This window comes from Geotrypetes seraphini, chromosome 9 (genome assembly GCF_902459505.1).
Source record: "Geotrypetes seraphini chromosome 9, aGeoSer1.1, whole genome shotgun sequence".
In the NCBI taxonomy this organism is placed as follows: domain Eukaryota; kingdom Metazoa; phylum Chordata; class Amphibia; order Gymnophiona; family Dermophiidae; genus Geotrypetes; species Geotrypetes seraphini.
The window spans coordinates 25,994,666-26,011,765 of record NC_047092.1 but is presented as its reverse complement, the minus strand read 5'-3'; the positions used below and the strand labels follow the sequence as shown (position 1 = coordinate 26,011,765).

The 17,100-nt window shown below is 41.3% G+C and overlaps 1 protein-coding gene across 2 annotated transcripts in view; it reads right to left on the bottom strand.

Moving 5' to 3' along the window:
• Positions 1–17,100, bottom strand: part of FAM185A (family with sequence similarity 185 member A) — a 50,904-nt gene that overhangs the window by 18,047 nt on the left and 15,757 nt on the right. For both annotated transcript variants that reach the window (XR_004540675.1, XM_033959113.1), the window contains exon 5: positions 4,992–5,033. Coding sequence is in view for 1 of the 2 variants with exons in the window: in XM_033959113.1 (XP_033815004.1) it covers positions 4,992–5,033 (42 nt within the window). In the remaining variant the exon portion in view is untranslated. The remainder of the gene's footprint in view (positions 1–4,991; positions 5,034–17,100) is intronic.

Below are 17,100 nucleotides of genomic sequence, written 5' to 3'. Positions count from 1 at the left end.
ATTAATTGAAACACACAAACACAAAGTACAAAACAATACAAAACCAGCCTACACTGGAGTATTGTGAGCTGTGCTATTTGGATTTTTATGTTTTTATATTTAAAACTGCCAAGGACCCTATAAGACCCTCGAGAAAGGCATTTTTATTTTTGCCGAAACACAGCCCGTGTTGGGAAATAGCGGAATTACTACAGCAGGTTTGTAATCTGTCCCTGAAAACAGGGGTGATCCCGGAGGACTGGAAGATAGCAAATGTTACACCCATCTTTAAAAAAGGATCGAGAGGAGACCTGGGGAACTACAGACCGGTAAGTCCGACGTCGGTTCCGAGGAAGATGGCATAAGCGCTGATAAAAGACAGCATCGATGAGAATCTAGAAAGGAATAAACTCATAAAAACAAGCCAACATGGATTCTGCAAGGGAAGATCGTGCCTAACGAACTTATTGCACTTCTTCGAAGGAATAAACAAGCAAATGGACGAAGGGACCCCCCTAGACATCGTATACTTGGATTTCCAAAAAGCCTTCGACAAGGTACCCCATGAACGCCTACTTAGGAAACTAAAGAACCATGGGGTGGAAGGGGATGTACATAGACGGATCAAAAATTGGTTGGCGGATAGGAAGCAAAGGGTAGGAGTGAAGGGCTCTACTCGGACTGGAGAAGAGTCACGAGTGGTGTTCCGCAGGGGGGGGTCGGTATTTGGACCGCTGCTGTTCAATGTATTCATAAATGACATAGAAACAGGGCTGAAGTGCGAAGTTATAAAATTCGCTGACAACACAAAACTTTTTAGTGGGGTTAGGAATTAAGAGGACTGTGAAGATCTACAAAGGGACGTGAACAAACTAGGAGAGTTGGCAAATAAATGGCAGATGAGGTTTAATGTAGAGAAATGTAAAGTCTTGCATTTAGGAAACAGAAACCCAATGTACAGCTATACGATGAGAGGGCTGGTAATGAGTGAAAGTAACCTAGAGAAGGACTTAGGGGTACTGGTGGACAAAACAATGAAGCCGCTGGCACAGTGCGCAGCGGTCTCTAAGAAGACGAATATAATGCTAGGTATTATCAAGAAAGGTATCACAACTAGAATGAAGGACGTTATCCTGCTGTTGTATCGGGCGATGGTGCGCCCGCATAATTTGGTTAAATTATGTTATGAACCACAAACTTAATTTTGAAAGTCCACTTCTACTTTTTTTCTACCTGGCTGCTTCCTCCGAGTTCTTTAGGACTTCCAGCTTAAATTGGAGCCTCTATCAACCAGTGCTCTGATGCCATGTCTTAATTCACAGCTACCTTTTTGTTTGGGTTTTTTTTTACCCATACCAACCCTAACTATCATAACAATTGTTTACTTCCAGAACCTACCACAACTGTATACTACAGTAATGGCTCCCAAACTGGGGGTTGCTACCCTAAATAGGATCATGTCTGAGAGGCTCCCCATCCTTCTAGATCAGTGGTCTCAAACTCAAACCCTTTGCAGGGCCACATTTTGGATTTGTAGGTACTCGGAGGGACGCAGAAAAAATAGTTAATGTCTTATTAAAGAAATGACAACTTTACACGAGGTAAAACTCAGTTTTTCACTTTCTGCATGTTGCACTGCTTTCAGCTGTGTATAGCTGAAATTATCAGAAGCAATTAAGGAAAGATTTATAAACTATAAAGAGTTACCTCATGCAAAAAAGTGAAGTGAAGTGTAAAGTATCAACTGCAAGAAACAAGATTTTGGTGTAGTCCTCTAGGCTTTTTTGTAGAAGAATTTGTGCCTTAAGTGTCCGGTGGCCACGTCCGCAACCGCCTTCAGCTCTCACTTCCTCCAGCACCAGGCAACTGCCATCTTACATCAAGCAGTCACTGCCAGGAGAGGTGCCTAATTTTGGGAAAGTTTACAAAATTATGTACACACGCACAAGCTGCACTGCCTCCAATGGTTACCTGACATTCTGGAACGTTGCCCGCCTCCATGTTGTAACCTCACACAAGTGCTTTTCTGCGTCTGTACGCGATTGTCCTCTTTACTCCACCTCACAATCGCATACAGATGCAGGAAAGCGCTTGTGTGAGGTTACAGCAGTGAGGTGGGCAACATTCCAGAACAATGGTAACATACCGAGGGCCTCAAAAGAGTACCTGGTGGGCCGTGAGTTTGAGACCACTGCTCTAGATTTCAAACTGTGATCTATGCCCAAGTGGCAGTCAGCATGGGACTGGTAAGTCAGTGAATATTCACAGGCTCTGGACCCTTCTTCTGCATGGGCTTCCTGTTAAGACTGGAAACCCATGCAAAGCACTGGACTTTTGTGTGCATAATAACACATAGCACCCTGGGACAACTGCTGCAACTTCCATCATAAGAACATCAGAATTGCCATACTAGGTCAGACCAAAAATCCATCTAACCAGCATCCTATTTCCAACAGTGCCCAATCCAGGTCACAAGTACCTGGTCAGATCCCAAAAAATAGCAAGATTGCATGCTACTTACTCACAGAGATAAGCAATGGCTTTTATCAAGTCTGTATTGATAACAGTTTATGAACTTTTCTTCCAGGAATTTGTCCAAACCTTTATGCACAGCTAGCTGTTTTTGTCATACCCTCTGGCAGCACAATGCCAAGCTGAACTATTGAATGAGTGAAAAAATATATGTTCTCAAATTTCTTTTAAATGTATTATGCAATTCATGGCATGCCCTCTAGTCGTTTTACTTTGGATTTTTTCTATCTTAACTCCCCTCAGCTATCACTGAAGAGCTCCAATTTCCCTAGCCTTTCTAGGGGGATGCAGAGGCAGTCTGATTATTTTTAAAAATTCTTTATTCCTTTCCTAATAATTCCACACATGCTCAGTCAGAGGACTTCACCAACAAGCGAAATCCCTGCCTGTCCCCGTAGAAATTTGGCAATATCTTTGCCTTGGCTAATAAGCAGATCTCCTGGAGATGTTGGAATATATTCGTGGCTGCTGAGACTGGTGAGATTTCAAGGACAGGGCAGTCATGCAATCTGTATGCCTTTAATTTTCCTTGTGACCTTCTTTATAAGGTCTCCAAATAAATTATCCCCTAAACAGGGTATGTTGGAGAGTGAGCCTCGAACGTTAGTGTCGAGATTCTCAGTGTTTTTGTATGGCTATGTAGACCGCAGAAATGCAAGAAGTAATATCAAAAGTATCAAATGTAGATCAAACCATGTTCTTCCTGGTCTCCAGATTATACATAAGATGTTGAAAAGAAGAGAGATGCTCTGGTGGAATATATTGGTATTAAGCGACATTCAGAGACTTTAGATAGAATATCATAAAAATTATAGTTCAGGATACTATTTGTTAGCATAGAGCACCCCTTTTACTCTTTGAAGATCTAATGGTCCAGCCAACTCCCTCAAAGGCTTCCTGTTTCTAAATGTACCCAAAACAGTTTGAGTCTTTGCCTGAACAGCAAGTTTCTTTTACACTTTGCCTTCCTTTTTCAATACTTTGCATTATACTTGCTAGTATTTACACTGTTTCCTGTTTTTTCTTCATTTTGATCTTTTTTTAAAAGATGTTCTTTTGGGAAGAATAGCCTTTGTCACCTCATGCTTTGTAACCATATCAGTTGTCATTTGACCTTCCCTTTACCTTTATTTTTTTTTTAAATACAGAATACATCTGGTCTGGGCTTCCAAGATGGTATTTTTAAACAATAACTCCACACCTGATTTACATACATTTTGCAGCTGTTTCTTTTAGTTGATTATATATAAAATAGCCATCATCTCCTTCAAGTCTCAAAACACTAAAGAACTGGCCTTTATTCCCTAACTTCTTATTCCACATGAACCTACAAGAGTTCCAAGATCTTCCTTTCAGTATTTTCTTTATACACCATCTTTGAAAATCATTAGCACAACTTAAGGCCACCTCATTTGCAACTACGGCCCCCACAGTATGGAATTCCTTACCACTTCGTATCAGGGCAGAAAAAAATTTAGATAAATTTAAGGGCAATCTAAAGTGTTACCTCTTCCAAGATGCATATGACTGCTAAATAGACTTGGGTACAGCCAGGGTTGTTTAATAATTCTTATTTCCTAGCTTCCCTATTGTGGTTTACCTTTCATGTATTCTTTACTTTTAATTTGTAGTTCTCCCTACTTTCCTATTGTTTTATGTTTGTCAAGTATTGTTTAGTGGGTATTTATTTGTTCATTGTCTCCCCCTTTTTAATACAAATTGTAAAACGCTTAGCAGTCTTGATTTGCGTTTTATCAAAATTTTAATAAACTTGAAACTTGATTAAAAACTAAATAAATGAAACTACTTTCCTCATTCTATCCTAGTTGTTTTTTAAAAAGGTAAGCGCCTTCACTCTAGTAATTAACTCATAAAATGTATTTATAAAATTAGGATCACTATTACCAAGTGCCTCAACAACCATAATTCTTGCACAAAGTCCTATATTCCATCAAGCACTAGATCTAAAATAATTCCTGGAGCAGAACTGCCAAGAGGAAGAAACAGACATTTATTTTATCTAGAAAACTTCACTTCTTTCCTGATGTGACATATATTCAGTCATTAATAACTGAATTCGCTCATTTTTATAGTGTTAGTAAATTTATTGGCTTCCTTAATTTCTGCTTACATTTCATCATGTGTGCAGGTGGATGATAGCATATTCTCAACTTGGAATTTCTAGCCATAAAGATTCCACATTGCAATCTGTTTCCCATAGAATATTTATTGTTTGACTCAATGCTATCTCTACACAAGTCCTCCGGGATGCTTATGATCTTGCTCTTCAAAGTTCCCCTAGGGCACTTTATACCCTTGAAATGGCCTTAGACATTTGCAAGTCCCTTTCTACATCTTGGGGGCTTCACGTCAACATCTATAGCTGCTTGCCAACAAGAGAGAGTATAAACCAAGTCCAAGAATCAAACCTGAACTCCCATATAGCAGGTCATTGCTTTTAAAGATGAATGAAAACTTACCAACTGTTATGTTTCCTCTTTTGGTCTGAATAGTTGTGTCACCTGTTAAGGAAAAAAAGGATGTTTAAAATTGTGCCAAATATGCTCTTAGTTTTACCAAATAATCCAAACTGACCCTGTTCTTTCTGTAAATTGTATTCAATCCAATCAAATACAAAGTTTGCCCCTTGCTCTTCTCCTCTATATAATGCTAAAAGATTTCTTATTGGGCAGACTAGATGAGCAATTTCAGTCTTTACTGGCCATCATCTACTTTGTTCTGTGCATTCAATCAAAACCACATCAATACAGTATTTCATACTCAGTCATAATTATTGGCTGCAGAAAAGCAAATTATTCTGAGGCTGATTACATGCAATATTTGGCATACATATTTGGTTCTTGCATATTAACTTTGAATATCTGTCAGCAGAACTCATCCCAGTAGAGCACTCATTGAAAAATTCATCCTTGGTTTTCACATGAAAACTCTTACAAAACACTGTGAATAGATGAATAGCCCAAGGATGTTGCAAATTCCATAGCTACTTTTTATCTGTGAATTTTGAAGCTAATCCCATGAACGTAGGAGCTGTTACCGCCGCGATCAGTGATAAACACTAGCGCAGTTTTGTAAAAAAGGGGAGGGGGTTAAATTGCCCCAAGTACAAAATAAGTACTTGTATGTAACATGTAAACTGCTTTGACTAGTCCCATTCCCTTTAAATGAACAGCACTGCATAAAGAAGATGGATTTGTGAGACATGGTAGTGGGATATATGAAGGGCCAGAGTCAATGAAGAGATGGACAGATTGGAGAAAGAAGGTAGGAACTGAAGGGAAGGCTACAAATATCTCAGGGATGCAGAACCTTGAACTATGGAAAACTAACTAGTTTTAGGCGTTTCTTATGTTATTTTATTGTTAATCTTTTGTTAACTGTGTTGAACTTCTGGTTATTTGGTTTATAAGCATGATGTTATATTATGGAAAAGCTGAAGTGTACATGTGATTTCATAAAATTATCATTTTTTAAAACTATAGACACATCAGCTTATCTACTCAGCTAAACACTGCAACACCATCTAGTATTATGAACAGATACCTTAATATTATATTTACTTAAATTTTAAACAGAGCATGACTTAAATCAGGGGTGTCCAACCTGCGGCCCCATTAAGTATTTTGTGCGGTCCCGGTCAAGGACAATGCAGTATTTTTCTCTGCTGCCCCCTGGTGTTTACCATCTTGCTGGCTCCCTTCTCTATCTTGCTGCATCGTTTTTGCGGCCCCAGAAAATTTTTTTCGACCAAAGTGGCCCAGGGAAGCCAAAAGGTTGGACACCCCTGACTTAAATTGTTTTCATTTGCTGTGCAATACTGACATCTCTCCCTCCAGGCAGAAGATCTGTTTAATATGATCCTAATCCAGATCTCTAATCTTCAAAACTGAACCCAAACTCAGATGAGGGTCCGGGAATATGTGCAAAAGCAGCTTGGTATTATGCATTCCATCTTAGATGTGAATTTACACTGTCATACCAGAGCCACTTAAGCAAATGCCTATGAAGAAAAATATAGGTAACCACTTATAAAATCTAAACTACCAGTGCAATCAAGCCGAAACAAGGTCTCAAAACTAAATGTTAGTATGTACCTCATACAGTATTGTACAAATTCAGCACTTCTATCCATATTCAGGGTACAAAATGGACAGTGCTGTCCTGGATAGACCTGTTTACACATGCATTAGTATCTGACTAGTCTATATACAGCTTGTATCATCATACACAAATCATATTTCATAAAATCTATGACAATTTCCAATATGGCTGCTCCCAACAGTAGCTGCCGGAAAGTTTCTGAAAGTTCATGACAGCTTGAATAAAAGTTGTATGGCTGTAATGTTAGTCCACTTTAAAGTTTAATATACAAACAAATCTCTTCCACAGAAGTAGGGCAGGTAGAACTAGAGGACAAAAAATGGAAGTAGACTTAGAAGTAAAATCAGGAAATATTTTTTTCTCAGAAAGGGTAATGGAAGGCTGGAACGCTCTTCTGGGAGAGGTGGTAGTCAAAAACGGTGAGCGAATTAAAAAATGCGTAAGATAAGACACAGCGGAAACCTAAATAGAAAGAGGATGGAAATGCAACATGATTGTTGAGGTGTGGTGTTAGGTAAGAGTAGTGGGAACTAAAGCGGAAGACAGACAAACATCTACAGTCTGTTTCCTGCAAGTGGCTGAAGACAGGTGAAGTTCAGCAACTCCAATGCTGTTGATCACTTAGTTGGCATGTGCTGTGAGTGAGAGCACTGTGCAGCTTGGGGGAGGGGAAGACATCTTAACTGGTAGGTTGAATACCGTCAGCAATACTTGGAGTCTTTGTTTTAACCACATATTATCCCTATATTTGGCAGCCTATATGGTTAGCATGGTGGAGACTGACAAATCAGTGTTTAAGAATGGGTGACTGAGACCCATTCAGAGTGGTAGGTGCAGGTCTGGCTACCTTGTTGTCCAAACTGGACAGACCATTTGGGTCTTTATCTGCAGTCATTTACTGTATTACTAAGTAACTAACTTTTTTTTTTTACAGCTTATATTTGCTTTTATCCAGCCTGTTTATTCCTTTGTATCTTGGTTCCTCATTTCTTTTCTCTCCAGCTCTTGATTTCTTCTCATTTCAAGTGTTTCCTGTTTCTCTGCTCCTCATTTTCTCAGTCTATATCCTCTTTTCTCTATACAGTATTTTCACATATTCTCTATTTCTACCTTCAGCTTCCCTCTCCAGATTTTTCTATTTCCCCACTTCAGCTTTTCCATAGTTCAAGGTTCTGCATCCCTGAGATTTGTAGCTTTCCCTTCAGTTCCTACCTTCTTTATCCAATCCGTCCATCCTCTTCATTGACTCTGGCCCTTCAAATATCCCACTACCATGTGTCTCTCACAAATCCATCTTCTTTCCTGTAGTTTCTTCCATCTCAATCTTACTCTTGCCTACCCCTCTCCTTCCCCATCTCCTTTTTTACTGGCTCTTTTGCCCTTCCATTTCCTGACTTTGTCTTTCAAAGTCTACCTAGGCATCCCACAAAAAACAATAAAAAAACTAAGATTAATACAAAACACCGCCGTTCGCCTAATTTTCGGACTTAGAAAAAACGACCACATCAGCCCCTACTACAAAAAGCTGCACTGGCTTCCAATAGAAGCGCGAATTCTATTCAAATTCGCTTGCACCTGTTTCAAACAAGCCTGGGGACTAGCACCTTCATACCTACAAACTCACTTCACCCTACACAACCCCACAAGAACGACCAGAAACAAAAACATCTTTGCATACCCAAAGACCACAGGCTGCAGATACAAATCCTTCTTGGACAGAACCTTTAAGTTCCAAGCGAACAGACAGCAAACCTGGCTGAAAAACCACATAAATGAACCAAATATGACTTATAATACATTCCGCAAATCGATCAAAACCACCCTATTCGCTAAATTCATTGACTAAAACGGTCCCCTCCCCCACTAAGACCCCCCTCATGGATGTTCTAAATCTTTCAGACACTCATTACCCTTAGATCTCCAATTAATATGTAAGTTTACCATTTAGACTATTGTACGGCATCTAGACTCTTTGTTCGGTACTGTATTTAAACTTATTGTATAGTATTGTATTTAGACTTACTGTATTGTATTATATGTGGACTTATTGTATTGTATTAGCATTGTACTGTACTAAGACCTTTGTTATTCGCTGAATGTCCAGCCTTCTTACATTGTAAACCGCCTAGAAGTCGCCTGACTATGGCGGTATAGAAAAATAAAGTTATTATTATTAAACATCTCCTTGTCTCTTCTTACATTGCAAAAATCGACTATTGTAATGCTTTATTCAAAGGAATGGCCCAAAAAGAAATCAGAAGATTACAAATCATACAAAATACATCTATTAAATTAATTATGGGGGCCAAAAAGTTTGACCATGTAACCCCTTTATTACAAAAAGCACATTGGCTCCCAGTGGGACATCGAATATTATATAAGCTATCTTTACTCACCTTTAAATCGTTATTATCCAAAACTCCATCATTCATTTATAAGGTTCTAATTCCATACACCTCTCAAAAAACTTTACGATCCAATCAACAACTTTTATTGGTCATTCCCTCTCAAAATCATAAATACCAGAAGACAGTATATTTTCTCTGTCACAGCCCCACAAACATGGAATTCTCTCCCACTGTATTTAAGGGAGGAGAAAAACCTCGATAAATTCAAAAGTTTACTTAAGAGTTTTCTTTTTAAAGACGCTTTCAATTCTTAATTGAAATGCCAATTACTCTTTATAACTCTCTTTTATTTCAGTCAGCTATATATATATATATATATTTTGTTTTCCCATCCATACTGTGTTTTTACCCTTATTGATCCCTTCTTTCCTATTATAAATTGTATTTCTTCCCCATCTATCCCAATGTTTCCTGTCCGTATTTGTCTAGTTTTTTAAAAGGATTTTTAGATTTTTATTATATTATTGTTAATTTTATCATGTATTTTCTGTAAATGTAAATCGCTTAGTAGTTATGATAGGCGATTAATCAAATAACGAATAAACTTGAAACTTGATACATCACGACACATACTCATCTCCATTTTTCCTGACTTTATTCAATATTTCCTTTATCTTCCCCTTCACTCTTTGCTTACCATTTCCTCCCTTCTAGGTGCAGCAGTAGAATAGGCTACAAGGACATGCAGATAACAGGATAACACCTGCATTAGCTCATATTTGGATTTTCATTTTCTGAGGATGATGAGTTGAGTCAGAGCCAGGTGCTGGGTCCAAGCCAGGCTCATGCTTTTCATGGTTCGCCCAGCTCTAATTTCTATCATCACAAGCTTGATTTATTTTTAAAGAATCCTGCCAGAGACACAAATACTAGAACTCCAGGGGTTTCTGATTATGTGGTGTAGTTATGGCTAAAATAACACATTTAGACTCAAGAAAAGTCTGATCTTTTTCAAATTGTTTATACACTAAATATAACCTACTTTGTATGGTACTGCACATTCAGAATGTCATGACATGTATCCTATGCTATGATTGAACCTACTAAGATTACACAAAATGCAAATACTGTTACAATGCAGAGCTGCCAAGTTATCTAGTTCCAGGAGGGAAACATTTAGACCAGATAAGATTTTAAACATACATTCCAAAGTTGTGTAGTATTTGTAGTCTCTGGTTCTACCTATTTAAATCTCTACAGCAGGTTCCAGGGGATATCTCGGAAATTACAGACCAATAAATCTGACTTCAGTGCCAGGCAAAATGGTGGAAAAAATTATAAAAAATAATTTAATGATTTAATGAGAGTCAGCATGGGTTCGGCCGAGGGAGATCTTGCCTCACCAATTTGTTCGACTTCTTTGAAGGTGTGAATAAACATGTGGATAAAGGTGAGTCGGTTGATGAAGTGTATCTAGATTTTCAGAAAGCTTTTGACAAAGTTCCTCATGAGAGGCTCCTGAGAAAATTAAAGAGTCATGGGATAGGTGGAAAAGTTCAGTTGTGGATTAGGAATTGGTTATCGGATAGAAAATAGAGGGTAGGGTTAAATAGTCATTTTTCTCAATGGAGGAGAGCAAACAGTGGCGTGCCGCAGGAGTCTGTACTGGGACCGGTGCTATTTAACTTATTTATAAATGATCTGGAAATTGGAACGATGAGCGAGGTGATTAAATTTGCAGATGACACTAAACTGTTCAAAGTTGTTAAAATGCATGCGGATTGTGAAAACTTGCAGGCAGGAAATTGGAAGACTGGGCGTCCAAGTGGCAGATGAAATATAATGTGGAGATGTGAAAAGTGATGCACATTGGGAAGAATAACACAAATCACAGTTACCGGATGCTAGGGTCCACCTTGGAGGTTAGCACCCAAGAAAAGGATCTGGGTGTCATTGTAGACAATACGATGAAATCTTCTGCCCAATGTGTGGCGGCAGCCAAAAAAGCAAACGGGATGCTAGGAATTATTAAAAAAGGGATGGTTAACAAGACTATGAATATTATAATGCCCCTGTATCACTCCATGGTGCAACCTCATCTGGAGTATTGCATTCAATTCTGGTCTCATCATCTCTCATCATCTCAAGAAAGATATAGTGGCACTACAAAAGGTTCAAAAAAGAGTGACCAAGATGATAAAGGGGATGGAACGCCTCTCATATGAGGAAAGACTAAAAAGGTTAGGGCTCTTCAGCTTGGAAGAGAGACAGCTAAGGAGAGATATGATTGAAGTCTACAAAATCCTGAGTGGAGTAGAATGGGTATAAGTGGATCAATTCACTCCATCAAAAATTACAAAGACTAGGGGACACTCAAAGTTACAGGGAAATACTTTTAAAACCAATAGGAGGAAATATTTTTTCACTCAGAGAATAGTTAAGCTCTGGAATGCACTGCCAGAGGTTGTGGTAAGAATGAATAGCATAGCTGGTTTTAAGAAAAGTTTGGGCAATTTCCTGGAAGAAAAGTCCATAGTCTGTTATTGAGAAAGATATTGGGGAAGCTATTGCTTGCCCTGGATAGTTAGCATGGAATGTTGCTACTACTTGGTTTTTGGCCAGGTATTAGGGACCTGGATTGGTCACCATGAGAATGGGCTACTGGGCTTGATGGACCATCAGTCTGACCCAGTAAGGCTATTCTTATGTTCTTATGTCTCAAATTGTATCAGGATAAGCCTAGCAGAAATTTAGAACTGGCCTAAAATCTCCCTCCTGAACAGCATAACTTTGTATTTTCTAAATATGCTATGCATACAGGGGTCTAAGTTGCTTCCCTTTGCATTGAAAGAAGCAGAGAAGTGCATGTGACTGGAGACTGCAGGATTTCCAAAGGCAGGGCTGTGGAGTTGGTAGATAATCCTTCAACTCAGACTCCTCAGTTTCTGGTACCCACGACTGACTCCAGGTACCCAAAATTGTCTCTGACTCCTCGACTCTGACTCCACAGCCCTATGACACCAGCTGGAACTGAGCTTGAAGCACAGGAAATGCTCGAATGGACTCCCCCCTCCAGGAATTGGCCAAAGTACTGCAACCCTTTTATTCCCATCTCTGAAATATCCCCCCTTCCCTACCCATACAAAATCAGGGGCAAACCTCAAAAGGTAGATGATGTAGCCCCTTAACCTTACCCAATAACTGTCGTGCATCCCCTTTCCAGATTTGCAAAGTCCACCTAGCAAACGGATTAGGTACAGCCAGGAGGTCCTTTTCACCCATGTCCAGGCATGGAGTCGATAGATAAATCCCTCGACTCCAACTCCGCAGTTTCTGGTACCCACGATTTAGATTCCAGGTATCCAAAATTGTCTCCAACTCCTCGACTCCATAGCCTGCCCACAGTTATAAAAATTTCTGTGGGATTCCTGTGGGGATGGAAGAAGTTGCTATGGCACTTCTGTGAGAGGGTAGTCAAAATCTCTGGTGACTCCAGAATGAGGCCTAGCATGCACAGAGGCAGCTGGAATACCAGACTGTGGCTTGGTTGAAGAGTGAAAACCACCCCAGAAGCCACAGGAGGTTGTTGTGGTTGAGAGGAAACAGAGGGCTGCAAGCAAGTAAATAATAATGTTGACTTCTGCAGGTATGGGTGGGGAAGGAGGAGATCGGAGATGGGTTAGATCAGGGATCTCAAAGTCCCTCCTTGAGGGCCGCAATACAGTCGGGTTTTCAGGATTTCCCCAATGAATATGCATGAGATCTATGTGCATGCACTGCTTTCAATGCATATTCATTGGGGAAATCCTGAAAACCCAACTGGATTGTGGTCCTCAAGGAGAGACTTTGAGAGCCCCTGGGTTAGATTCCATTGGGGATGGGTGAAATTTCTGTCCCCGTTCAACTATAGATGAAAGACCAAGAACAAGGCTTAAATAACAGTAATGAAAATATTGGTTAGATCTTAGGAAGGCACTTCTTATTGGGAGGCTAATCAAAGCCTGAAGTAAAATGTCTACCACTACAGGTTGTCAAGAATGGGTTGGACAAACATTTATCTATGACAACATACAAGTACAAGCGATGTTAAAATATCAGTTCTATGCCCACCATTTATGAGGTATTCAGGAAACGCCTCAAAACTCACCTATTCCTGAAATACCTAGACAGCTGACCCACTTCCCTCCTTCCCCTCTCTTGCCCTTTCTCCCCATTGTTCCCACATCCCTTAAGTTAACTCAACTTGTATGTCAACTCAACTTGTACCCCACTAATCTTCTGTAAACCGCATAGAACTTAACGGTATTGCAGTATATAAACTGTTATTATTATTATTTCTTATACACTGCCTAAAAGCCCAAAAGCTATCAAGGCGGTGTATATGGAGAAATTAGGTTCTTACCTGCTTATTTTCTTTTTTAGTCCCTCCAGACCGGCACAGAAACGGATGGGTTTACGCTCCTCTGCCAGCAGGTGGAGACTGAGACATTGACTTTTGGCTATAGTGTAAGTGGGCTGTGGAGTAACATCTACAATCAACTAAGAACTTAAACTGTGTACTATAAATACCAATGTTACTCCCTGAAGGAGAATATCAAGTAATTGTCCAGAATGGACAGGGAAAACACTGCTGGATATTGATTAGAACAAGAACCTTCAAAAATGTCCCCACAGCTTGCCAGCTAAGCCAGACGAACTAAATGCCGCTGCTCTTTATTTAACTTCCCAACAACCCCGACAAAAAAAAATACCGGACAAAACCTTGCTCTTTACAAAAAGACACTGAATAAAAATGACAGGGTGGTGTCTGTGCCAGTCTGGAGGGACTAAAAGAAAGAAAATTAGCAGGTAAGAACCTAATTTCTCCTTCTTTAGCATCCCTCCAGATCGGCACAGTAATGGATGGGACGTACCGAAGGATAGAACCTTCGAAGGGTTGCCACAAGAACACGTTCACTGAACACTGTGTCCTGACGGTACTGTCACACAAAGGAATGGAGAGAAGACCAAACCACAGCTTTACAGATATCCACAGAGAAGACTCGGCCCAAGAAGCTGCCTGCCCCCGAGTGGAATGAGCTTTGAGAAAATCCGTAACAGGCTTTTTCTTGAAGGCACACCGATGCGATAGTCTCCTTGATCCAGCATAAAATTGTAGCTTTGAAAGCACCATCCCCCCTTACGAGGACCTGTTAAGAGGACAAAAAGACAATCCGATTGACGGAACTCCTGAGTCCGCTAAATATAAGCATGAAGGACTCTACAGACATCCAATTTGCACAACTGTCTCTGCTCCAAAGAGTCCTTCCGACTACCTAAGACCGGAAGGACAACGGACTGATTGACATGAAAAGGTGAAACCACTTTCAGCAGAAAAGAGGGAACCAGCCACAGCACGACCTGCTCCCAGGAAAACTCCAGGAAGGGAGGTCTACACAAAAAGGCCTGCAATTCAGAAACACGCTTCGCTGGCTTAATGGCCACCAGGAACACCACCTTGAGAGTAAGATCCTTCAATGTGCAGGAGCCAAGAGGTTCAAAAAGAGGATGAACGAGCACGGAAAGAACCAGATTGAGATCCCAGGCCGGAACTGGAGGCCACAGTAATTTCGCCACTCTCAAGAATTGAATCACATCTGTATAAGCAGCCAAATGCAGACCATGCAACAGAACACGAAAAGACGACAAGCCACAATATGAACCCTGAAGGAGGACCAGGCAAGGCCCCGGTCCAGGCCATCCTGCAAGAACTCCAAGATGTGAGGCAAAGATGTGCGAAGGGGAACCACGCCACGCACAGAACACCACTCCTTAAAGAGACACCAAACTCGCACATAATCACCAGAAGTTGAAAGTCTCCAAGAACCTAAGAGGATGGAGATCACGTTATCCGAATAACTTCTCTTACTTAGGCATTCCCTTTCAAAGAGCCAAGCAGTAAGATAAAAGGGACCCGGATCGAGCATTGGAATTGGTCCCTGAGTCAGAAGGTCTGACAAGAGGGGAAATGGAAGTGCATCTGCCATGAGAAGAACCAGATCTGCGTACCATGGGCACCTGGGCCCGTCTGGAGCCACCAGGATCACGCAGCTTGCGTGCCGAGCAATGCAAAGAACTCTGCTCACCAGCGGCCAAGGAGGAAAGACATACTGCAGGCCATTTGTCAGCCAAGACTACATCAGACCCTTGGCCTAGTAATCCCTGTGGCGACTGAAGAACCTTGGTGCTTTGATGTCGACACTCATGGCTAAGAGGTCCCTGACTGGCTAGCCCCAGGCCTAAACAATCAACTCAAAGGCTTCCAAGCTGAGACAGCACTCTCCAGGATCCAGAACATGATGACTGAGGAAATCCGCCTGGATGTTGTGCACTCCTGCAATGTGGGAAGCCGAGATGTCCAGAAGATGAGCTTCTGCATGCTCCATGAGAAGAGAAGTCTCCTGCGCTAAAAGATGACTCTTGGTACCCCCTGACGACTGACGTAAGCCACCGCCATGGCATTGTCCGAGAGAACCCGAATTGACTTGCCCTTCAGCAATGCCTGGAAAGCAAGTAATACCAACCGAATGGCTCAGGTCTCCAGAACATTGATTGACCAGGATGTTTCCTCCGGTGACCAGCTACCCAGAGCCAAGCGACCGAGACATTGAGCTCCCCAACCGAGGAGATTGCCGTCCATAAGAAGCACTGTCCACTGGGTCTGATCCAAACTCACTTCCTGAACCAGATTGGAAGACTGTAGCCACCAGAGCTGGCTACAATGAACTAACTCCCAAAGCGGGAATGGAGAGTCCAGATCTTGAAACTGTGGAGACCACCTCCAAACGAGAGCATACTGAAGAGGATGCATGCGAGCCCAAGCCCACCTGACCACTTCCGCATGTGAGCCCAAGCCCACCTGACCACTTCCACGGAGGCAGCCATCAACCCCCAGACCTGCAGAAAATGCTGTGCCTGAGGGCAAAGATAATCCATCAGGAAGTGAATCTGCACCTTGGGAAGAAAGACTCTCCCCCCAAGATGGGGACTCTCCAAGATACTCCAAGTGATGAGACGAAGTCAATCGGCTTTTGGACAAACTGACCACCCAGCCCAGCAACTGCAGGAACTCCACAACCTGAGTCGTGACCCGAGAGCTTTTCTGAAAGGATTTTGTTCGAATCAACCAGTCGTCCAGATAGGGATGCCCACCTTGAGTAAAGCCGCCACCATCATAATCTTGGTGAAAGTCCATGAAGCCGTGGCCAAACCAAAAGGAAGCGCACTTTGGTCTCAGGACCCCTCCAGAACATCAACACTCTTTTACCTTTACTGGCAAGGATGCTGAAGTCCCACCAACCCAATACATAGTGCTGCAGCTCCCCTCTTCATGCTGCATCCTTAAGGCAGAAGTCAACGGCGTACCTTCAGCCACCAATGCTGGAACTTCTTGCACATACGTTGGGTGGGGGGAGGAAGAAGGAGCAATGTATTACACCTCCTCCCAGTCCACCCTGGGTGCCCCCAAAACTGAAGGGCTGGCTATGCCTCTGCCATACTATTTTGCATTACCAGAAGGAAGTTAGTCCATTTGTTCAAAAATAACTTACCTGCAATCTAGTCAGTATGTCCCATTGTATATTGGATTTCTGTATAGCCTCTTCAGGCAAAAGGCAGTTAAGTCCATTGCAGAGAAACCAAGCAAAACATGTTTCCACCCCCCCCCCCCCCATTTTCCCCACAAATCAGCCAAAATGGGCTTAACTTTCTTCTTTCACTGGATCATCATTTTATCCCATCGCGGATAATGGCACTAAACCATACATTATCTTTTGAACTAAAGATAGCATCTTAAGAGATCCTAAAGGAAAGAGGCAGCCAACAAAACCTCTCCAAAACAAAACATGATGATCATACTGCTGAAACTTCCTGGCAACCCTTGCAGCTAAATTTTGAAAACACTGTATCTTTTGAAGAAGTCAAGCAGTAGTTTCTCACAGTAATCCAGTCAACTAGTAAAGATGGCACAGATAGCTGACAGCAAATTATCTACATAAGGAAGTTAACTGTTCTGAGAATTCTGTGTTGAAGTCTGCCATAACAAGCTTTTACTGGTGTATTTCATTAGGCATTACAGTAT